The sequence below is a fragment of the Jaculus jaculus genome, chromosome 6 (assembly GCF_020740685.1).
Source record: "Jaculus jaculus isolate mJacJac1 chromosome 6, mJacJac1.mat.Y.cur, whole genome shotgun sequence".
Taxonomy (NCBI): domain Eukaryota; kingdom Metazoa; phylum Chordata; class Mammalia; order Rodentia; family Dipodidae; genus Jaculus; species Jaculus jaculus.
The window spans coordinates 92,320,929-92,344,823 of NC_059107.1; the positions used below are offsets into that span (position 1 = coordinate 92,320,929).

The window sequence follows — 23,895 nt, forward strand, 5'->3', positions numbered from 1 at the left end:
GTAGCCCAGGCTGACCTGGAAGTCACTATGTAGTCTCAGGGTGGCCTTGAACTCACAGTGATCCTCCTACCTCTGCCTCCTGATTGCTGGTATTAAAGATGTGCACCACCATGCCTGGCTTATTTATTTATTTATTTTTGTTTTTTCGAGGTAGGGTCTCACTGTAGCTCAGGCTGACCTGGAATTAATTCACTCTGTAGTCTCAGGGTGGCTTCAAACTCATGGCGGTCCTCCTACCTCTGCCTCCTAAGTGCTGGAATTAAAGTTGTGCACCACCATGCCCTGCTGCCGTTAACACTATTTCTGTGGAGGGAAATTTTCACTTACGTCCATTGAAATATAGTTGATAAGAAAGGATACTGTTTATTTTTACTTTTTCATGGTAAGTTAGCACATTCAACGTTGGAGAAATAAAAATTAGAGCCAACCATGAAGAAAAGCACTACACATCTAATTAGCATAGCTAATTAAAACACTGATAGTATCCAGTGTTACTGGGAGTGGAACAATGATTTCCTGCTGATAATTGTCAAAAAATACAGCTTCTGCCAAACTTGGTGGCATCTTGTAAAATCAGACATTAGACATTTCACTTGGGTCTTTATGTGATGAGACTGGTAGAGTACTGCCTGCTATGCCAAGAAGGTCCTTTTTTTTTGTTTTTTTGAGGTAGGGTTTTGCTTTAGCCCAGCCTGGCCTGGAATTCACTATGTAATCTCAGGATGACCTTGAACTCAACAACAGTACTTCTACCATGCCCAGCCAAAGACACATTTTGTTTTGGTTTTACGAGGTAGGGCCGCATTCTAGCCCAGGCTGACCTGGAATTCACTATGGAGTCTCAGGGTGGCCTCGAGCTTAAGGCAGCCCTCCTTCCTCTGCTTCCTGAGTGCCCAGTCCAGAGACATTTTTTATGCTTTCCATAATGAATAAGGAAATGGGGTGAAGAAGAGAGGGAAGGACTGGAAGAAGAGGAGCAGAAGCTCAGGAATAAGCCCTTCACATCTGTCTACTTCGGAGTTCTCTTGTAGGCTGCTCAAGTTCTGGGCTAACCTGAAGGGCTGTTGTGTTGGTCCATGTTCACCTGCTAGTGTCTTAGCTCTATGCTTACCACCGACTGACTGCCCAGGGAGTTTTCATTGCTAATTTATTTTTTTCCCCTGAGGTAGGGTCTCACTCTAGCCCAGGCTGACCTGGAATTCACTATGTAGTCTCAGGCTGGCCTCGAACTCATGGTGATTCTCCTACCTCTGCCTCCCGAGTGCTGGGATTAAAGACGTGCGCCACCATGCCCGGCGAGTTTTCATTGCTAAAATAACATGATTGGATGAGATGAAAGGACAGGCACTCCATGGAAGGTCAACCGAACACCGTCTTGACCTCAGAGAATGGGGGAAGAGAGGCTTATAGCCCCCCACCCCCAGAAGTCCAGCCGCTGACCTTGGAACTCCACCACGGCTGGAGTAGAAAATGTTAGGCTGGCAGCCAGAACCGCTGGGGTATGTCCTGGATGGCTTATATGCACACTTTCTGTGCCTGGTACTCCCGGAGTCTGCAGAGGTTGATGCTCCCGTCACAAGTGGTGAAGGGAGGGCAGTCTGTATTTCCTCTGTGCGTGTTGTGTGTGCGCGTGTGCACATGCACGTGTGTGCAGAAGCACGCCCCATGTGCGTGCGCACTCATCCGCGTATGCCCTTTGAACCCTTAGCTGCTGTCCTTCAGCGATCTCCAGCAATTCTCTAGTCTCCCCCAACCTCCACTGATTAGGGTTACAGGCATATGTGTTACAGACTTCTGGGGAGTCAGCCTCCGCTGAGGGGTGAGCCATCTCCCCAGCCCTTGTAATTCCCTCTTATAACCACAGGGTGGCATGTGCAGCCTTGCAAAAACCTTGGAGCACCACCTGGTGGTGAGGTTTTTCCAGTCACTCTATAAGAAATGATTTTTGTTTTGTTTTTCGAGGTAGGGTCTCACTCTACTCCAGGCTGACCTATAATTCACTATATAGTCTCAGGGTGGCCTGATACTCACAATGATCCTCCTTCCTCTGCCCCTGAGTGCTGGGATTAAAGGCATGAGCCACTACGCCCAGCTATAAATGATTTTTTAAAAATTACTGGCTTATGTGGGTCCTGGAGAATCAAACCAGGATTCTTTGGCTTTGCAGGCAAACACCTTAACCGCTAAGCCATCTCTTCAGCCCATAAATACATTTTAAACCATCTGATAGACTGGATATTGTGGCAGAGGTAGGAGGATGGCCCTGAGACTACACAGTGATTTCCAGGTCAGTCTGGGCTAGAGTGAAATCCTCTCTCGAAAAACATAACAAAACCAATCTGAAAGGATTACCAATTATTTTGTGTTGTTGAGGGAGTGACTGTGGGGTCAAAGTAAAAAAGGAGATTCTTCCTCTAACTCACTCAGCATTCCATTTCAACTACTTTTAAAAAAAAGTCTGGTTAAGGTACTTGCCTGCAAAGCCTAAGGACTCATTTAACTCTCCAGGTCCCACATAACCTGGATGCACAGTAATGCACGTGTGCAAGATCTCACATGTTCACCAAGGACCATATGTGTCTGGAGTTTGTAGTGACTAGAGGCCCTGTTGCACCAATCCCCTTGCCCTCTCTCATTAAAAAGCAACAACAACAACAACAAAAACTAAAGCCAGCCCCTCAAAACAAACAAACAAAAAACCAAACCAAAACAAAACTAACAAAATAACAAAAAATAAAGATAACCCAGAGCTGGGCATGGTGGCGCGTGCCTTTAATCCCAGCACTCGGGGCAGAGAAAGGAGGAATTTTGTGAGTTCCAGGCCAGCCTGGACTAGAGTGAAACCCTACCTTCAAAAACAAAGACCAAACAAACAAACAAAAAGATCCGTAAGCACTTCTGTGCTCTTGGAGTTGGAAGAACTTGTTTAGCCAGGTGTGGTGACAGATGCCTTTAATCCCAGCACTCTGAAGAAATGGTAGGAGGATCACATGAGTTCAAGGCCACCCTGAGACTACATAGTGAATTCCATGTCAGCCTGGGCTAGAGCGAGACTCTACCTCAAGAAATTAAAAAAATAGATTGAGATGGGGAGGTAATATGATAGAGAATGGAATTTCAAAGGGGAAAGTGTGTGGGGGGGGAGGGAGAGAATTACCATGGGATTATTTTTATAATCATGGAAAATGCTAATAAAAATTTAAAAAAAAGAAAAAAATTGTTGATGTCAAAAAAAAAAATTAAAAAAATTTTAAAAAGTGGGAAACACTCTAGCCTAGGGCCACTTGTGCATCTCACTTACGTGGGGACTGGGAAATCAAGTCTCAGACCAGGGTTCTTAGGCTTCACAGGCAAGTGCTTAACTGCTAAGCCATCTCTCCAGCCCTAAAAATATTTTTATTTTTTATTTATTTGGGGAGGGGAGAGAGAGAGAAAGAGAGAGAGAGCAGAGAGAGATAGAGCGAATGAGAATGGGCACACCATGGTCTTTGGCCATTGCAAACTCCAGACACATGTACCACCTATGCATCTGGCTTATGTGGGTCCTGAGGAATAGAACCTGGGTCCTTTGGCTTTGTGGGTAAGCGCTTTAACCACTAAGCCATCTTCACAGTTCCATTTCTAAATTAAAAAAAAATATTTATTTAGGGCTGGAAAGATGGCTTAGTGATAAAGGTGCTTGCCTGCAAAACCAAAGGACCCAGGTTCAATTTCCCAGTACCCTTATAAAGCTGGATGCACAAGTGGTGCATGAGTTTGTGTGGCTGGAGGCCCTGGCCCACCCATTTTCTCTTTCCCTCTCACATAAATAAGTAGATAAATTGGAAAAGGGAAAAAAAAATTCAGTCATCAAAAGAGAAAAACCTGTTGGTGTTTTGGGGATATTTCCTGCAAAAGGTAGGGTGCTCAGTAAGTGGAGCCTGTGTCCTTTTCATAGTCTATGTTGATGCTCTTTGGAGGATGGGCAGCTTCATTTGTTGGGAAACCTAGCACAAGGGGCCTTGTACAATGTAAGGCAAATATTCACCTCTTGTTCTTGAATAAATAGTGAGGTCACCTCAGTTCTTCAAGCAGATATTGCAAACTGGGATATGAAGTGTTCTGCTCCAGCTAGGATCGAGGAGTCTTTTAAACAAAGCCTTTGAAGTACAGGAAAAAATTGGGTTCCCTGGAGTGACAATCAACTCTCCTGCATGTCCTTCACCCCCCCAAATCATTTCTGATGACACACTGGGTCTGTGATAGTGGGCTTGCAGTCACGTGGGCTACTGTTGGCCTCGAGGACCAGAGGTCCTTGGCAGCCTGCAGAGGGTCAGGGGTGCCTCTAGACATCACATATGGCAGAGGACCATCCTTGCCATAGTGCTCAGCAAATGACATTTAGTCAGCTCACACTGACTGGGAACAAGATACCTGGCCTTTTCAAAGGCTTGATCACAGAGCCCATTAGCAAAGTGGCCAAACCCTGGTGAGAAGAATGTGGATACAGCCTTTGGTCGCAGCTCAGAAGAGATGGAGGTGATAATCCAGCCCACCATGCCCAGCTCCTTCCCAGAGAGGACATGGGAGAAACATCCCACAAGCCAAGTCAGCAAAGGATGCAGTCCATTAGGTTCAAGCAAACAGAGCTTCAAAAACCAAGACATGAGTTAGGAGGATGCAGCCTTCTCTGAGGTCATCTGGGAAAAGCCAGAGATGTAGATAGTAAGTTTATATGAAAACCCATAATCAGCCAGGTGTGGTGGCAAATGCCTTTAACCCCAGCACTTGGGAGGCACAGGTCACCATGAGTTCGAGGTCACCCTGGGCTAGGGAAAAGAAAACCTGTAATAGCAAAGGCAGTAGGGGAGGAGACCTCTTCTGCATGTGGTTCATTTCTGTGATGACTCCGGGGAAGAAGGTGTGCAAGCAGGTAAGAGCAGAACCCTAAGGAGATGAAGGTTCTTCTTTGCTTTGGAAATTTTATTTACAAGGAAGAGAGAAACAGAGGGAGGGAGAACAAGCGCACAGGCGTGCCAGGGCCTCTTGCCACTACACACAGATTCCAGAAGCATGCGCTACCCACTTTGCATGCAGCTGGTTTCACGTGGGTATTGGGGAACTGAACCTGGGCTGGCAGGCTTTGCAAACAAGCACTGTAACTGCTGAGCCATCTCCCCAGCCCTGAGATCAAGATTCTTGATTTCTAGTCCAGTGCTCAGAAGCTCTGCCTGACAGGAAAGATCCACAAGCCACAGGGGAGCTGCGATGAAAGTCTAGGCAGAGACGGCCTCGTGTGGGGCATGTGGGGCATTCCTACTGGGCTCTATCACTACTCCAATCACTACTCCAACCTATGGGGATGCTGCCCTGAACTGACCCCTGGAGCATGCCGGGGCTTGAGTGTATGCCTACAGTCCTCCCCACTCTCTTCTCCAAGGCCTGCCCAGCCTTCTGCCCTACCTGGCCTGGGTTATGGGGCTCCTCCAAACCCCAGGCATAGTCCTGGACCTAAGGCAGGGTCCCATTGCCAAACCCTCTGCTAGTCACCTCCTAGGGGATTCCATCCAGTTCCCCTAGGGGGTGGGGGCTGCCCCACAAGGGCACCTGGGGCCCATGCAGCACCTACACCCACCTGTACACCGAGGGTTATTTTGCTGCTAGGAGGAGGCGCCGTAACACAAAGGCCCAAACCAGAGTGGGGAGGATCCTCCACATTTTATTAGGTATACTGCAGAAGCAGACGCTGGAAGCAGAGTAGCTGCTTTTTAACAACAGATAAATTAACCGCAGTGCGGGTTGGGACCAGGTCAGGCGCTCTTTTATACATATGTGTGTGTGTGTGTATATATATATATATATATATATATATATATATACACACACACACACACACACACACAAACAAAGACAGACGAACAGACCCCCAAATACATGGGGCAGGGAGGGCAGCACCATTCAGGTAGCAAGGAGGACCAGGGCAGAGAGAGAAGGCAATTTGTCCCCCAAACTCCACCAGCGTGGGGCCTCCAGATGGCCCCATAGGGGCTTCAGGGCAGGGGAGCAGCCAAGTTGGGCAGAGATGGCACAGCTGGCGGGCAGGAAGCCCAGCACCACAAGATGGCTCAGCCTGAGGTGGGAACTGGAGCAAGGTGGACTTGAGCCCCCCAGTCCCTGACAGGAAGAGCCTTATTCTGGGTGAACAAAGGGACCAAGGGTGGGGTCTCTCCCTGAGCATGGTCATCTCATGCACAGCAGCAGTGGGCTATGCTGGGGACCCCTGTCACCTTCTTATCCATCTTTCTCCTTGGTCCCTTCAGATGGGGCCCCACCAGCTCTGAGGTGTAGGGCACGGTCGCAGATCTCGCCTGGAGTCCCCAGCCTCCGAGGTGACTGTGGTGGGTGCAACCCCTCAGCCCTGACTCCCGCAGGAGGACAGCGAGTCATAAAGTGAATCACTTAGAGACTCTGAGGTCTCCAGCCCTGGAGCGCCTCCACTGGCCACTCTGCCTTCCTCAGCCATGTCTGATGTGCTGGGGGTGCGACTACCCCCGAAGGTGGGGCCCTGGGGCGTAGAGGACGGGTGGCTGGGCTCCAGGCTTTGCTTCCGGTCCACAGGCAGAGCCTAGAGAGGAGGGACTGTTCAGAGGGTGCTCCTCACCACCTCCCAGCCCAGTCTGGAAAGGCACAGGGCTGAGGGGCGCTCTATCCACCTCAGTGCAGGGGGGCTTGCTGAAGAAGGGCTGGGGGTGGTGGCGTACACCTTTAATCCCAGCACACTGGAGGCAGAGGTAGAAGGATCGCTGTGAATTTGAGGCCACCCTGAGACTACATAGTGAATTCCAGGTCAGCCTGGGTTACAGTACCTACCTTGAAAAACCAAGAGGAGGAGGCACCACTATACGATCATGCTAAGGTTCTGGGGAGTAACTGAAGCCCTTTCCCCAGGGGGACTGAGGGTGGGCAGGTGGATATGGTCTCCCCACCCCCACCCCTCCTTCCAGAAGGTGTAGGCTGTAAGCACCTGACCAATGGTCTCCCATGTCACCCCCTCCTGCCTCCTAGTCCTCTTTTTTTTGTGTTCTCACCATGGGGGTCCTAGGAAGCCCCTCCAGTTGCCGGGGTGGGCACAGGAAGGGATCTGAGGAGCTGCTGGCTGCTCTGGTGTTGGGGAAGGTCCAGTTCTTGGCCAGCTGGACAGGCGGGGGAGGGCCTGGGTCCTCACAGGGATCTGTTCAGGAAGGAGGACCGAGTAGATGGATCTGTCCAGTTGCTGGGAATACCCCACCCGCCTGACAGGACACTCACCGTCAGGGCAGGTCTGATGGTTTCGATGGACTGCAGGAGTGGTAAGCAGGCCGGGGAAAGCTGGCATGCTGGGGTGCCGCCCACTCACCAGCAGCTCTTCTATGCCTGGCACCTCCCGCTCCAGCGTGTGGGCACGGCGAGGGACTTTGGTGAGGGCTGGTGGCCGAGCTGGGGGCACCCCTGGTGGGGGTTCCAGCCTTGGTGACTTGATCTTGGGAAGATTCTTGCTGGGGGTCCCACTGCTGCTGTGGTCTGGGGGTGGGAAGGTCCCAATGCCACTGTCCAAAGTTCGCGTCAAGGAGCCACATGCTTGGGAGGAGATGGCACACGGAGGAGGTGAGGCAGAGGCTTAGCCCCGCGGCTCCCCTTCCTGGCTTCAGACCACACACCACTCGGCCTTCCTGGCCCCATGGACTCATCCCACAGAATCTGCTACATCACCCACAACTGACCCATGCACAGGTATCCCTAAGAGCAGGGGGAAAAATCATCTCTGTGCAGCCCCAGAGGCCTCCCGCCCACTGTACACTGTACTGGCTATCAAGAAATCACTGAGACTGACATCTGCCGTAATGACAGAAAGGAGTGAAGGGAGGAGGGGCCAAGGTACAGCTCCTATCTGTGACCCTGCTGACCTGTGAAATGTGAGTTGGAAACTGGCTCGGCCAGGCTGTCCTCCGAGGGCATCTCTTCCCGCCTGCCTGGTTCACTGTTCGGCTGTGTGGGTACAAGAGATCTGGGTATTCATTTCTGTTCCTACCCACGTCCACTACTGTGCCTCTGGGAGAGGGGGTATAAATATGGGTATGGGATTCCAGGAGAGGTGTCAGGGTCTCTGAAGTACAACTATGGTGGCCAGGTCCTCTCTTGCCTAGCCTCCTTATGACAGCAGTTTCCAGGACTAAGAGGGGCCTCCATAGAGCCAGACCCCGACACAGCGCCTACTCAAGAACTTACTTTTCCAGGGGGTTTTCCGCAGCCCTGAAGTGGGTCCACCAGGCCATTCCGGGGCCCACAGGCAGGCCAGGGATTCTTGGGGTCAGTGGATATTGGCTGGAAATCCCCATACTCAGGTTTGGGGCCTCGCCAACTCTTGGGCGGAAGGTCCTTGCCATCAACCCTAGGGACAACAGTGCAATGGGAGTGAGTTACTATCATTACCATATGATTTTGAGGGTACTCCAAAGCTTCAATTAAAACTTTAGCCCTCACCAAGGCATTAAGAAGATTGTTAGAAAAGCCAGGTGTGGTGGCACACACCTTTAATCCCAGCACTTGGATGGCAAGGGTAGGAGGATCGCAGTGAGTTCGAGGCCACCCTGAGACAACATAGTGAACTCCAGGTCAGCCTGAGCTAGAGTAAGACCCTACCTCGAAAAAACTAAAATGATTGGGGAAAAAAAAAAAAAAAGAAAGTAGAAAGAATCTAACTGCAGCTTTTAGAGTTAGGGCCTTTGGGAGGTGACGAAGATTACACATGGGTAATTAGGATGGACACCCTTAGAGGAGGGAGAGACCAGCAGAGCCAAACACGCATGCACCCTTGTCTCCCCAATGACACCATAGGCTTCCTCAGGACTCTATCAGTAGAAAGCCATCATTAGATATGGCCTTTAGACCTTTTGTTTTGTTTTACTTTCGACGCAGGGTTTTGCTCTGGCCAAGGCTGACCTGGAATTCACTATGGAGTCTCAGGGTGGCCTCAAACTCACAGCAATCCTCCTACCTCTGCTTCCCGAGTGCTGAGATCAAAGGCATGCGCCACCATGCCCAGCCTCTAGACCTTTTTATCTCCAGAACCAGGAGCCAAATAAATCTTTTTTTTTTTTTTAAAGTAGCCTGACAGGTATTTCGTTAGTGATGGAAAATGGACAATCTTCCACCCTCCAATGGCGCTGGGCTTAGAGAGGCTCTCACTGTCACCCACCCCTGGGAAAAGGGGTGTGTGGCTGGTAGTTGCTCCCACCACCACCAACTGAAGCTTACATCAGGCAGGGACCCTGGGCAGACCCCAGAAGAACAGCAGGAGCTAGCCAGGGTCAACGTGCCCTGATACGCTGGCAGACCAGATCACAGTCTGGGCCATGCTCAACACCCCCTGCCAGCTGCCCTGGAGCTTCTGGGAACACCCGAGTCCCCTCCTGGAGCCCAGGCCCTTTCTCTCATTGGCCAAAGACACTCCGCTCTAAGCGGGTCCCTCGTCCCTAAACCACAGCTCCCCTTGTACCTCTTCTGAGGTACACCTTTCGGCTTCGTTAGGACCCAGCATTCACTTGTGTACCCAGGCTGCATTGAGGGCTTGGCTATGTGGACAAATCCCAGAAAGACGGGAACTATTAAATGAGAACTAGTCGTGCCAAGACTGGCACAAGGCAACCAGCCTAATCTTTCCTCCAGGCCAAGTCACCAGCTCCCAGGTGCTTTAGTAGCCCCCTGGGCCCCTTAACTTCTGGAAAGCCCAAGCTCTCAGAGTAGCCCCAGCTCCAGAATCAGGTGCACCCTGACCTGCTGAGCATCTGTCCACGAGGCCCAGGTCCTCACCTGTTGAGCAGCTGTTGCATGAAGGTGTCCGCACCTTGGTACATGCCGGCCAGCTGGCCCTGCACCTGTCCCAGACCGGGGCTGGGGCCCGCCGCAGGAGCCCCGGGCCGTGGGCGCGCCCGGCTGCTCAAATATGCCTTTTCCTCTTCCAGTGCCCGGCGCAGGTCTTCCGCCTTGGCCATCAGCTTGGAAATGTTGAGGCTCTCCGCTTCCAGCTTCCTGGCTTCCACCTTGACCTCTTTCCGGAGCGGGGAGCCTCCGCCAGCCCCTTCCTTGTTCTTGGTGGCCTCTGCGCGGCGGTTCAGTGCTGGCAGTTTGCTCTTTTTAAGGCCAAACCAGCTGGCAATGCTGCTGGTGTTGCGGTGCTTGACCTCGGGGCATGGTGCCCGTTCCTGGCCCTGGAGCCGCAGCACGTTCTCCTCGATGCCCTTCATCACCTTCTCCTCGATGGCCGAGTGTGGGGCTGGCCCCTCTGGGCCCTGGCTTGGGTTGGTGGGGCCAGGTACCGGGGTTGTGGCCTGGCCCAGTGTGCTGCCACAGTCTGCCCATGGCGGGCCCTTCCCCTTGTCGGGCTTGGGAGGCTCCTTGGTGCCCGGGGGGAGCCCAGGTCGAGGTACCACCTTGGTTGGTGACTTGGAGGGTAGCTTTGTTGGGCTGCTGTGAGGGCTCTTGTTGGGTTTGCCCAGGCTAGGGGCTGAAGTTGGCACTTTCACAGGGGTGCGGGGAACCTGGGGACACAGGGCCCCTGCCAGCCGGCTCTTGGCCAGCTCCACTTTGGTGAGGCAGCTCCTTGGTGAAACAGGGTCCAGGTCCACCCGAGCCCCCATGGAGTGGGAGGAGTAGACTCGGGCCCCAGGATCCCCCAGTCCAGGTTCCTGCTGCTTCAGGCTACTTGTGCCTAAGGCCATTGCTCCTCGCAGGACCCCCTTGGCTTCTGGCTGCTCAAGGGGTCTGGCTGTGGGGGCCACCATGTCTCCAGTACTCTCACCTGACCTCCCTAGTCCTCGAGTCTTTTCAGTGCCAGGCCTGGCTGGCATCCCATTCTTCTCTGGGCCCAGAGACCCCTCCGGACCGGTCTTCAGTCTCCCTAGAGCTGCCAGCCTGTCCCGCAGAGGTGTGAAGCTAGGATCCCCAGGTCGTCGTCCCGACCCCTGGGTGCACTTCTTCGATGAGCTGCTTGGGGCCCTGCGGCTGGGATGGGGAGACTCTGAGCCTGCCTTGTCCAGGCTCTTTTCCTGGGCACCCCCATAGGGGCAGGATTCGGGGAGGCAAGGACTGGGAGCTCCAGGGCTCCTGAGGACCTCAGAGGTCTGGGGTACTTCCAGAGTCAGTTGTGGGTAGGTGGATACCTGCAATGGGGATGGAGGTGGCTCTGGGGAAGACCCCCTAAAGGTGTTCCGGGAAAGGTCCAGAATGTTCTCATAACAAGGAGACACTGGTCCTGGGGACAGCGTGGTTTGCAAGGGTGACTGGGGAGGTCTGAGCTGTGTAGCGTCCAGAATTATGGAGCAGGGTGAGGGACTGGTGGGCAGGCCCTGTGGCCCCTCTGGTGACAACTCTCCTCCACCCAGACCCCTGCGGGCCAGCAGTGGAGAGGGGCTGCCATCTGAACCACTATTGCGACAGGGGATTCGAGAATTCCGGGGCAGCTGGGGGCTGAGCTGGGGGCCTCCTGGGCTGGGAATCTTCTCTGAGGCTGGCGGCAGCTTGAGGAACTTGAGCCCTCTGGCTGGAGAGGGCAGAAGGGGTCCCTGGGTTTCCCCAGGAGAAGGGGGCCCAATTTGGAGCTTGCTTTTCACCTGAGATGAAGAGTGGGGGTGGCCAGGCCGTGAGCCCAGGGGGGCATCCCCTGCACCCATAAACATGCTAAGGAAGGGAATGGGCCCCTGGCCCTCTGAGGTAGCACGAAAACCCAGCCTGTTGGCCTCTGTGGTGCCACCACTCCAAGCTGACTTTGGGAGGCCTTTGGACAGCTGTGGGGGGCCTGGGTCTGGAGAAGATGGCTTCCCGGGACCTGGGTGGTCACCATTGAGTGGGCCTGTAGCTCCAGCCAGGAAGGCCTGGAGGTAAGTTTCTGTGTCCTCAAGGAGCTGGCCCAGATTCACCTGTTTGCGTGCTAGGGCACCAAGCAGGGTGTCGGGGCTGGGTGCCTCATTGGGGTCACCTGCCTCGTCAGAAGATGAGGAGGAACTGCTGCCTGGAGCACAGCATGAGCTAGAGCTGGGGCCCTGGGCCAGTGGTGGGTCCCTGCTAGGGGCCCAGGACTGCCTGGAACCCTCCTCCTCCCCAGGGGCCCCCAAGAATCGTTCCCAGTGTAGCAGGCTTCCCAGGCTCCCAGGACCAAGCAGCAGATAGGGTGCCCAGGGTGAGGGCTCAGGCTGGGGCGGGCCACACAGCTCGCCATTGATGGGTTCCGGGGAGCCAGGACCCTGGCCTGCAGGCTGCCAGGGGCTGGCAGGTGAGCACAGAAGCAAAGGGTCAGTTTCCTCCAGGGCTCGCAGCACCTCCAGAATCTGGGCTTTCTTCCGAAGGAATGGGGACAGGGCATCCAGGGCTGGGGGTGGAGTGGCTGGGGGACCTGGGCCTCCTGGCCGCAGCTGCTGCTCCCAACACACCTGAGGGGACAGGAAGCAGGAGATGGAGACAACATGTAGCTGGTATACAAAGTCTAGGAGAATATGTCAGAAACAGGTTAGCCTGGCTGCATCTGTCTTCAAAGGAGAATTCATAGCTTTTGGGATGTAGTGGCTCAGCTTCCTCAAGGATTTCTGAGCCCTGATCACCCCAGCTTTTGTAACTGCACATTTCAGAGTAGAGTGAGCACCCCATGTGCAGCCTCCAATCCTTCAAGTCTTTTTTTTTTTTTTGGAGGCAAGCCTAGCAGGCAGCCTCCCCTCTTTTTTCTTTTTATGAGAAGGAGTGAGAGCAAGCATGAGCAAGAAACAGAGAAATGGGGAGCCAGGGCCTCCAGCCACTGCAATTAAACTCCAGGTGCCTGCGCCACCTTGTACGCAGGGCGACCTTGCGCACTTGCGTCACCTTGTGTCTGGCTTACATGGGACCTGGAGAGTCCGACATGGGTCCTCAGGTTTCACAGGTAAGTGCCCTAGCCACTAAGCCGTCTCTCCAGCCTTCCCACAAATCTTTGCAATGGCAAGCCTGACTGGCTCCAGTTCTGACCTCTATGCTTGTATCAGAGAGAGCTTTCTTTGTTTTTCAAGCTCCAGAAAGAAGAGACTGAAGAAGAGGGTGTGACATGGCCAAGACCCAAGTTCCTCACTGCAGGCAAGCCTGGGCTTTCCCCGGTCAGACAGCTGATGGGCTGGCCTGATTGCCAGCAGAAGAGAGCTAGAGATGACTCCACGCAAACCCCTCCCTTCTTTGTTACCCGGCCCCTTCTTGAGTCTGGCACAGTAGTTAACTACATCTGCTCTGGAGTCACACTATGTAGGTTGAAGTCGAAGTTCCACCCAGCTGCTTGACTTTTAGTAAGTCATTTGGCTTCTAGGCTTCACAGTGTCATCCGTGCAGTGAGATGGTAATTATGTTTAAGCTTTCACAAAATAAGAGTCCTGTGGTGTCCTGCACGGCGCCTGTCAGGAACTGAGGCTGTAAGTGTTAACTATGACTCTAGCTGCATGACTTAATGCATTTGCTTGCAGGCTAGTGGCTGGGGGTGGGGACCTGTTTTTCTTGGTATGACGCTGACAGTTGAGGGCTCCTGCTTCCAGCCGGGACAAGAGTCCGTGCCTGGCTAATCGCCCTTCTCCTGGGGCTTGGCAGGAAGCAGCAGTGAACTCTCTAGCACAGACTCCGGTGCCCACCCCTCCTACCTCTTTCTCCCCAGTCGAGTGTCCCAGAGGCAGTGCGGTGGTTGGTCTCTCAGCAGAACTCGGTGAAGGGGAGGCTGGTGGCTCCGAGAGTGGCTGGAGCGGAGTGAGTGGGATCTGCAGAGAGGAGAGTAGCTAAATGGTTCCTCACGGAGCCAGGCCTTTCTATCCCAGCGTGCTCCTTGAGGAATGTGTCCCATCCCACGGTGTGGCTCTTGCTGCTGCCCTTACACTGGCAAGAGGAGCCTCAAGTGAGCATGGGACAGGCCCAGGTGGCAGGCAGGTAGAACTAGCCTGAGGCCTGGGGGGAAGAGCAATGCCTGGTGGTCGAAGCACAGCAGCAGGTCTAACCTCATGTGCACATCCTGGCTCCAGCACTGCTCTGCTTTCCTCTTACAGAGGGGTCAGAAGGGAAGCCCCTCCTGGTCTGATAACCTGTGACCTGAGGAGGGCACAGATTGAAGGTCTTAAAAAAAAGAAGGCTAGCCGGGTGTGGTGGCGCACGCCTTTAATCCCAGCACTTGGGAGGCAGAGGTAGGAGGATCACTGTGAGTTCGAGGCCACCCTGAGACTCCTTAGTGAATTCCAGGTCAGCCTGGGCTAGAGTGAAACCCTACCTCAAAAAACCAAAAAAATAAAAATGAAAAAAAAAAAAAGAAGGCTGAGCTGGAGAGATTAAGTCTTAGCAGTTGAGGTGCTTGCCTGCAGAGCCACAGGATCCAGGCTTGAGTTCCTAGCACCCATGTAAACCAGATGCACAAGGTGGCACATGCATCTGGACTTCATTTGCAGTGGCTGGAGGCCCTGATGTGCCCATTCTCTCTTTTTCAAGTAAATAATAAGTAATAAATATTTTTTTAAAAAGGGGTTTGGTGGGATGGTATAGTGGCTAAGGCATTTGCCTGCAAAGCCAAAGGACTCAGGTTCGATTCCCCAGGACCCACATTAGCCAGATGCTCAGGGGGCACACACATGTGGAGTTCGTTTGCAGTGGCTGGAGGCCCTGGTACACCCATTCTTTCTCCTTCTCTCTCTCTATCTCCTTCTCCCTCTTTCTCTGTCAAATAAATAAAAAAATTTAAAATGTTGAGAGAGTGAGTGAGCGAGCTGGGTGTAGTGGCGCACGCCTTTAATCTCAACACTCGGGAGGCAGAGGTAGGAGGCTCGCTGTGAATTTGAGGCCACCCTGAGACTACATAGTGAATTCCAGGTCAGCCTGGGCTACAGTGAGACTCTACCTTAAAAAACAAACAAAAAAAAAAAAAAAAAGAAAGAAAAAAGAAAAAAAAAAGAGGGAGAGAAGGCTGACCAGACGTGGTGATGCATGCCTTTAATACCAGAACTCAGGAGCCAAAGGTAAGAGGACTGCTGTGAGTTTGAGGCAAGCCTGGGACTAGAGTGAGACCCTACCTTGAAAAACACAAAGTTGTCAGTCCATTTCCCCAAATGGTCTCACACGAAACATCTACAGTGAAGATTGTGTTCTTCAAGGTAGGGACTTTCTCTGGCCCAGGCTGACCTGGAATTACTATGAAGTCTCAGGGTGGCCTTGGACTCATGGTGATCCTCCTACCTCTGCCTCCTGAGTACTGGGATTAAAGGCGTGCACCACCACTCCCGGCTTCCCTGGCATCTTGGATAAGTATAAATCAGCCTTAAACCTTCCCTTACCCTCTTCCCTCAGAGCTTTCAAACCCTGTCTACAGCATCTGGCCTCGCTCCTGGCCATCTGCAGCCAGCTCCATCAGTACCCCTCTCTTCCCCTGTCTGGCTTTGCATTCCAGTGAGTCTCTCTGACCTAACAGTGGCCTTTCAGTCTTTCGAGCACAAGGAAGCTAAAGCACTTTTCTAAAGTACTTAAAATTTTTTTTGTGTTCATTTTTATTTATTTATTTGAGAGCGACAGAGAGAGAAAGAGGCAGATAGAGAGAACGGGCATGCCAGGGCCTCCAGCCACTGCAAATGAACTCCACACACATACGCCCCTTTGTGCATCTGGCCAACGTGGGTCCTGGGGAATTGAGCCTTGAACCGGGGTCCTTTGGCTTCACAGGCAAGCGCTTAACTGCTAAGCCATCTCTCCAGCCCTGTCTAAAGTAGTTTTGTGCTCAAAGCCTCCAATGCCTGCTCATTGCAGCCATAGAAACAAGTGTGATTTCCTCTGTGGGTCCTGGTCTCTAAGTTCTTCCTGACACCAGCTCCAGTTTGTCACGTCCTGTCCTTCACACATTCCTTTCCAGCCAAGCCCAGCAGCTTACCACTCTCTAGGTTTCCCTGCCCTGGATCTTTAATGTATTCCTTCCATGGGGAATTCCTTCTCCTAGGCCTCTTTGGACTGTGAATCTGGGATTAAAGGCATGTGCCACCATGCCTGGCTCTTATTTTTTTTTTTTAATATTTTATTTTGTGGCTGGAGAGATGGATGGCTTAGCACTTAAGATGCTTGCCTGCAAAGCAAAAGAACCCAGGTTTGATTCCCCAGGACCCACATATGTGTCTGGAGTTTGTTTATAGTGGCCAAAGGTTCTGGGGTGCCAATTCTCTATCTACACCTCTCACTCTCTGAAATAAGTAAATAAAATTAAAAAAAGAACTTTAAAATATCTTATTTTTTTAGTTATTTGCAAGGAGAGAGAGAGAGGAGAAAAGAGAATGGCACGCAAGTGCCACACACTACTGCAAACAAACTCCAGATGCATGCGCCACTTTGTGCATCTCTCCAGCCCCAAGGTCATCTCTTTACAGAATCCTTCCCTGTCCTTCTCTGAGGGCTTGTCTCCCCTCCTGCAGCCTTGGATAAGTGACATTATTACCACACTTGTAGCACATGTCTACTGACTTGTCTCCCAGTGGTTCTGGCTTTACTGGGTCACATCCACCCTGCATAGGACATGGCCCTTCAGAACTTGAGATTCAGCCCAGCTCTGTAGGCACTGGTAAAAGATTGCTCACAAGAGCTTTCATCCCAGCAAGGCACAATTTGGAATCCCACGAATGGTTAACTGCTGCTGCTACCAAGTCCTGTACATTATCTCATTTAAGCCCCACAACAACAGGAGATATAGGTATTTTTGTATCCATTTATAAGGGGAAGAATGGTAGTTTATAAACTTTTGATACTTTGCCCAACTCCAGTTTAACACTTTTCCATTACATTTGTAGACTCTGATGAAGAGAAATCTATTGGCCCAAATTCCAATTCCCAGAGTTCACTAGTAAAAAAAACAAGTGACTTGAAGCTGCTCTGTGCTCTGTTATGTATGAACAGTCACTGAGAAGGCACAAGCTTGGCTGGTGGTCAGGCCTTGGAGGTTCTGGGGTAACTCCTCCAGTGGGACAGGTGCAGGCTGGGGAGAATTAATTGGGATCCAGTTTTATACTGTCTTGGTGACATGGGGGATCAGAGATGCCTGGCTGGTTTATACACAGACACATACACACAACCACAGCACAAATGTTTCTTTTCTTGTCAAAATAGGGGAAGGGGCTGGCTGCCCCAAGAAAAGCAATCTACAGCTAGCTCCCCTTGGCTACCTGGAGCTGCCAGCAGAGATCATAGCCTATGAAAGTGCCAGTGCCCAGAATAGCCACTTATCCATGTTGAGTTGCCAGGGCCAAGTACCTTTCCTGCTCTCTCTGTGACACAAGGTCTGTTGCTGCCTTATGCTTGGCCCCACCCCTGTCCTTGGCCAGGAAGAGGCCACGTCAGTGGCCACAGAGGCCTCTTGGGAACTGGAAATAACTGCATCTATAGCCTCCACCCAACTCCCCGCACATGGTAGGCGCAGATGTGAACTTTCTTGGTCAACCTGAAGGGAGAAGTCAGGGGTGTTGGCTCATGCCTATAATCCTACCACTTGGAAGACCAGCCTGCCATTACCACCTATCTCAGACAAACAAAAAGGGATGCAACACCTAGGAGGCAGGTGGCAGCTAAGCTTAGAGGGACTCCCTGGGGAACATGCACATCTATCAGGCTGGGCAGGCCATCCCCAGGTGGCCACAGCCCCTAGTGGAGGGAAATGGCCGATGGCCCGCTGGCTGCTGCCAGGGCGGTGAACACGGAACGTTGATGACAGTCAGGGCTGCTGTAGGGAAGGAGAAGCGTGGGTGCCCACCTGAGGGAGGGAGCCAGTCGTGAGCTGGACCTTCTGCCGCAACAGTGTGCTCAGCATCTGGTTCTGGCGCTCCAGGTCAAACACCCTCCTCTTTAGCTTGATGCACTCCTCCCGGAGGTCCTGCCCACCCGGGAGGTAGAGGAAAGAAAGGGTGAGAGGCGGGAGGGGAGAGAGGAATGAGCACAGAGCTGTCCCTTCCAACCTGCTGTGCTCCCAGTATACAGCCTCTTGTGGGCTCAGTTCTCTGAGATCTGCCACCCTAATGGGAGGTCACTGCAGCCAACTCCCTCCCTCCTAGAAACCACACATGAACGTGGCTGGATAAGACGGAGAAAGAAAAGACCTTGAGGTCAGAGTGGCCCATATGTCACAAAGTGACCCGCAGTATATTAGTAAATACTTTAAGGGCACTCATGCTGATAACAAATGCTTCTTTGAGGGCCATCACAACTGCAGAAAACAGCTGGGGCCAGGGTAAGGGAAGACTTCAAGTTCAAACCAAAGTTCCCATACTTTGGAGACCCGACCTTAGCTGCCCCCACACCTGCCTCCAAAAATGGACCTTCCAGAAGCAGGCAGAGGGGTCTAAGTAGAGGGTCAATAAGCCACCTCCTCCAAGAACCCTCCTACAGACCCCAGTGAAGGGCCTCTTAACTACACCCTGGGCCTGTCAGCCTATAATCACTCACCTTCTGGTTCAGCAGTGCCTGCACCACATGGTTGGCAACCTGGGGATAGAAAGCCCTGTAGCTGAGCTGACAAGATGGGTCCAGCCACCCCCATCCCTAGTAGACCCCACTGCAGACCCCACAGACCTCGTCCAGACAGCGCTCATACGTCTCCCGCTGGTTCTCATTGGCCTGGGCAAGTGCGGAGTTCTCTGCCTGCAGGAGTGAGGGGAAAAGGGAGGCTTTGGGCTCATTCTTCCCCTGGAGCAGGGGGAGGGTAGATTAGCTACAGCTCACGTGGGGAGACCTGCAGAGACAGACCAAGGGTGCAGGAGGACAGAACTGAGATAGACCTGTTTTCTGGAGTCCAGCCTCAGTGAGACTGGGGGCTGGAAGGCAACAGTGGCCAGCAGGAGCTGAGTGGGAGTTGCCAAAAGGAACACTTATTTCCCCCCAGATATGGGCACAGGATGCTGGGCTGTAATCCCAGCTGCTGGGGAGGTTGAAGCTAGAGGATCTCAAGTTTGAGGCCCTGAGCTGGGTGTGGTGGCACACGCCTTTAATCCCAGCATCTGGGAGGCAGAGGTAGGAGGATTGCCATGAGTTGGAGGCCACCCTGGAAATACAGAGTGTATTCCAGGTCAGCCTGCGCTAACGTGAAATGCTACCTAAAAAAAAAAAAATGTTTGAGGCCCTGTCTCAAAGGGCTTGGAGTATAGTTCAATGGTAGAACGCTTGCTTGGTATATATAAGGTCTTGGATTCACTTCCCAGGACCATTAAAAAAAAAAAAAAAGACAACTCTAAACTTCCCAAAATTCAACCAAGCACAGTGGTACATATCTTTATTCCCAGGACTCAGAAAGCTGAGGCAAAAGGACCATGTGTTCAAGGCTGGCCTGAACTATATGGTGGGACAATGTCTCCAGGGCCCTGGATCATCTAACTGCTTCTTTTGGTAGCTTCTGTGACTACCCTTTCCCCTTCAGTCAGTAGGGACATGAAGATGGGAGAGAGGAGAGACATTTGGGGGACAGGATAGCTCATTACTGTGCATGCTTCTTGTCCTGGAAAGCTAAAAACAAGAAAGGGCTTCGCAGAGGAGCTCTGCTAAAGAAATGCCCAGTCTCCACTAGCTTGGCCCAGCCAACGCTAAGCTCAGGGGTGGGCAGCTCTGCTGCTGCCACATACCTCCAGCTCATGCAGTCGGTGCAGAAGCTCCTGGCATGTGCTGGGCTCCATGCTGCCATCATCACTGGCTGCTGCCCTTGGGTTTCCAGGACCCCCGGCGGGTTGGTCCATGGCCTCCAATGTCAGGCCCTGAAAACAAGAGAGAGGCCCTGGCAGGCTATTCCTTGGCAAAAGGAGGGCGAAGACAAAATTCCTTCTTTCTTTGGTTTCTTTGGAGTTTAGACGACAGGGATTCTATTTAAGTTGTGACACTGCAACAACGGAAGGTCAGGCTGGACAACTCCTGCTCACTCTTTCCATCTGGGGACAGAGACTGTTACTATAGAAACCCCTGCTCGACACACATGCTCACTATGGACAGACAGCCACTGCCAAGAAAGGGGCCCAGGCCCTAGATTCTCACTGGAATCTGTAACATACGGGTAGGCCAGTCAGCTGCCCTGGGACTACGTGTCCCTGTTTACAAAGTACCACTGGAGATCACCTAATCCTACTGTTGACAAACAATAAGGTCTGCAAAAGTGATATGAAAAAGTAAAAAACAAATCCAAATTTCAAATACAGGACGATTATTATTGATAACAATCTCAACTAAAGGAAAAAATAAGACACTTGGGATTTTGTTCTAAGGACCAGCTAATCCATGCCTGGAGGGACATGCTGAAGGTAATGAGGCTCAGCCAAAACTCTGGCTTTGTAGTCAAAGGCTTTACCCAGCCTTGCCCAGGCTGAGCTTGGTAAACATATAAAAACTTGCATATCTCACTCCCTCACTTAGGCAACCAGCTAGTCCTCAGTTTCCTAATTATGAGAAATGGGTTGAAGGATTCCTTCCTAGCAGGGTCACTGAGAGGGCCAAATGTGACCATAGACAGGAAAATAAATACCCCTGGAGGCAGCAGTCTGTCAAGGTGAGGCTAAGACTCAGAGCCACAGCAGGGGCCAGGTACTGAGTGGCGTCCTAGTTCTACTTCCCTAGATGGACAAGACTCTTCTTCCTGGGCCTCACCTCCTAGACACAGCAGGAAGCAACCTATGTGTCTTCAACACTTCCCTCTAATTTTTTTTTCTGTCTTTTTTTTTTTTTTTAAATTTTTATTTATTTATTTGAGAGCGACAGACACAGAGAGAAAGACAGGTAGAGGGAGAGAGAGAGAATGGGCGCGTCAGGGCTTCCAGCCTCTGCAAACGAACTCCAGACGCGTGCGCCCCCTTGTGCATCTGGCTAACGTGGGACCTGGGGAACCGAGCCTCGAACCGGGGTCCTTAGGCTTCACAGGCAAGCGCTTAACCGCTAAGCCATCTCTCCAGCCCATCTAATTTTTTTTTTTAATACTTATTCATTTGCAAGCAGAGAAAGACAGAGAGAAGAGAAACACAGCCAACGGGCACGCCAGAGCCTCTAGCAGCTGCAAATAGACTCCAGACGCATGCGCAGCACTTTCTGCATCTGGCTTCACGTGGGTACTGGGAATCAAGCCCAGGTCATTAGGCTTTGCAGGCAAGTGCCGACTGCCACTGAGGCCCCAAAGAACCAGCCTCTTTGTGTATGGTGATTTCTCTGCCAGGTCTCCTGATACCACCTATCTTGCCACTTGGCTAGGTCTTCCAATTCATTCCTCAGACTCTCACCCCTGTCTGAATTATTCCTGGGCAGTTCTGTGACAGTTTTCCCTACCAGGCCATCATCTCCGGTGGGTAGGGACATGATACTCACTCCCTGGTCCAAACTCACATTCCAGTTGCGAAGCCTGGCATGCAGGGCGCAGACTGATGACAAAAGAACTCGTCTGTCATGGGCCACACAAACACCTCACTGTGCTATGTGATCCCTCAGACTCACAGGCCTTTGCCATTGTTTCTAGCTTTCACCTCTCCTTCCGTCTGAGTTCTAGAATGTTAATGCTGGAATCTGAAATGTCCACCACGGGCTCATGTGTCGGGTACATGTTTCCTGCCTGGTGGTGCTGTGGAACTTTTAAGAAATAGGGGACTAGCTGGAAGGAAGTAGGTCACCGGGGGTGGGCCTTTGAAGGCTATAGCCTGGTCCCTGATTCTAGCCCACTCTCTCTGCTTCTTGGCCAGCTATGATATGAACAGTTCCACCTCACGCTTCTGCCAACAGACAGCAAATTTACCCTTCTTTCCCTGCTGAAAGCCAAAATAAACTTTTCCTCCCTTAAGTTATTTTTTTCTTCTCTTTTTTTTTGTGAATAAGTTATATCTTTAGTTTTCACAAGTGAAAATGACAAGTGGCAACTTCCTACGTAAAAGACATTACACAGTATAAGATTGATAAGCTCTCATCTCATAGAGACAGCCTCAGAAGAGTAGGTCACTGCTTTTAAAGAAAGTCTTATTAAAGAATTCTAGGATTTTTTTTTTTTGAGATAGGGTTTTGCTATAGCAGCCCAGTAACTCAGGCTGACCTGTAACTCTCTGTGTAGTGTCAGGCTGGCCTCAAACTCATAGTGATCCTCCTACCTCCTTTGGAGAGTGCTAGGATTAAAGGTGAGTATGCCCAGCCCTGAAATGATTTCTGCCAAGTATTTTGAGCAGTGATGCCAAAATAATGAATACTAGCTGGGTGTGGTGGTACACATCTTTAATTCCAGCACTTGGGAGGCAGAGGTAGGAGGATTGCTGTGATTTAAGGCCAGCCTGGGACTACATAGTGAATTCCAGGTCAGCCTGGGCTAGAGTGAAACCCTACCTCAAAAAACTTAAAATAATAATAATAATAATGAATACATAGCAGATAGAAACTCTCTTTCCCAGGAAGGAGTAAATATCCAATGTCTGCACCACTGACTGCTCCACGGCCTCAATAAGGCAGTCGGGGCTCTCAGCAGCTGCTCACAAGGCACCTGAACTTCACTCCCCTCTGCCACCCTGGGGCACAATGCTGCCTTTTTCTCCACTACCCCTCTCCAGTCCCTATCACCAGCATGCACGGGGCCCAAGCCCCACCCACCCACACCAGTTTCTGCTTCTCACCCAGGTTGGCCCATTCACTCTGGCAGCCCGGATGGTCACCTCACCTGTGGAGAAACAAGGAGACTGTGTATCAGTCATGCACTCCATAAACATTGACTTGGTTCCTACTGTGTGCTGGGTGCCAGGGCAGAGGGGTGAACAAACCCCAAAGCTCTGCCCTTTCAATCACAAAGCTTCCACTCTTCCTGGCGAGGCACACAATAGTAACACTGGGCATGAGAAGGCCTTGAGATTTGGTAACAGGCAGAGACGCGTGGGAAGCCCAGGTGGAATCCTGGGATGGGAAAAGCCTTAAGGGCAGAGGAAAAAGCCAGGGCACATTCCCCCGCTTTCCGGCAGGAACCATTCACCTCATAGCGGGACTAACAGTTCCCTGTGGCGTTTCATCACCATTCCAAACCCGCACTGTCTGCTTTAATCCTCATGATCATAACAGTACACAAATGTGTTACAAGTGACGCGACTTTTTATGAGTGAACCGAGGAACACAAAGTCACCGTGGGAATATCCTGCGTGCTGAACGATGCTGGAACTTTCTTCTGTATCATCGTGTCTGATTTCTCCTCTCTAACAAGCCTGACAGGAGTTACCAGCCCAGGAGGAAACAGGTTCTGGGGCAAAAGATCTACCCCAATCACATGACTTGTTCACATGGCACACTGGACAGGCCCAGATAGCCCTCTCTGTGTGGCTTCTCTGTACACATCCAGGTCTTACTGCCAGCTCCACAGAATAATTTATCCTTAGGCTCTGCACACCCCAGAGCTTCTATAGGCCAAGTACAATGTATAGACCCCCTGGAGTTACGCAGTAGGATAAGAGCTGGGTTTAAATCTTCTGGCTTGTAAAGTGGGGGTAAGGTTACTCAGTCCAAAGGGCAGCTGGAGGACAAAATGAGACAATGAAAGCAGTGTCCAGCACGAGCTGGAACTTTGTACATGCTGACACAGCAGTACAAAGCCTGACATTGTGCAGTTTGCTGCCACCCTGTCCTTGTACACAGGTGACCCTGAGTCCCAGACTCCTCTGGTGCTGAGGCTTCCTCTCCACGTCTCCCCTAACTTCCCAGCGCCAGGGTTGGCTCCGTCTTCACTGGCCTCTGCCTCATACCCTAGAGGCTAGAGGTTGAGGCCAGACCCAACGGTGAAAATCTTTGGATTTAAAAAAAATTTTTTTTTCAAATTTTATTTTATTTATTTGAGAGGGAGAGAGAGGCAGATAAGACAGAAAGAGAGAATGGGTGTGCCAAGACTTCAAGTCATTG

The 23,895-nt window shown here is 51.6% G+C and overlaps 1 protein-coding gene across 2 annotated transcripts in view; it reads right to left on the reverse strand.

Annotated features, from left to right (window-relative positions):
• Positions 1-5,678: 5,678 nt before the first annotated feature.
• The window catches only part of Nckap5l (NCK associated protein 5 like), a 49,724-nt gene continuing 31,507 nt past the window's right edge, over positions 5,679-23,895 (reverse strand). For both annotated transcript variants that reach the window (XM_045152075.1, XM_004649814.2), the window contains exons 2-13: positions 22,632-22,675; positions 19,635-19,763; positions 18,592-18,660; positions 18,466-18,504; positions 17,777-17,896; positions 13,662-13,775; positions 9,829-12,443; positions 8,245-8,407; positions 7,923-8,004; positions 7,288-7,596; positions 7,068-7,210; positions 5,679-6,604 (exon numbers count right to left, since the gene is read on the reverse strand). In XM_045152075.1, the coding sequence (XP_045008010.1) occupies positions 6,392-6,604; positions 7,068-7,210; positions 7,288-7,596; positions 7,923-8,004; positions 8,245-8,407; positions 9,829-12,443; positions 13,662-13,775; positions 17,777-17,896; positions 18,466-18,504; positions 18,592-18,660; positions 19,635-19,745 (3,978 nt within the window). In that variant the 5' untranslated portion in view covers positions 19,746-19,763; positions 22,632-22,675 and the 3' untranslated portion in view covers positions 5,679-6,391. The remainder of the gene's footprint in view (positions 6,605-7,067; positions 7,211-7,287; positions 7,597-7,922; positions 8,005-8,244; positions 8,408-9,828; positions 12,444-13,661; positions 13,776-17,776; positions 17,897-18,465; positions 18,505-18,591; positions 18,661-19,634; positions 19,764-22,631; positions 22,676-23,895) is intronic.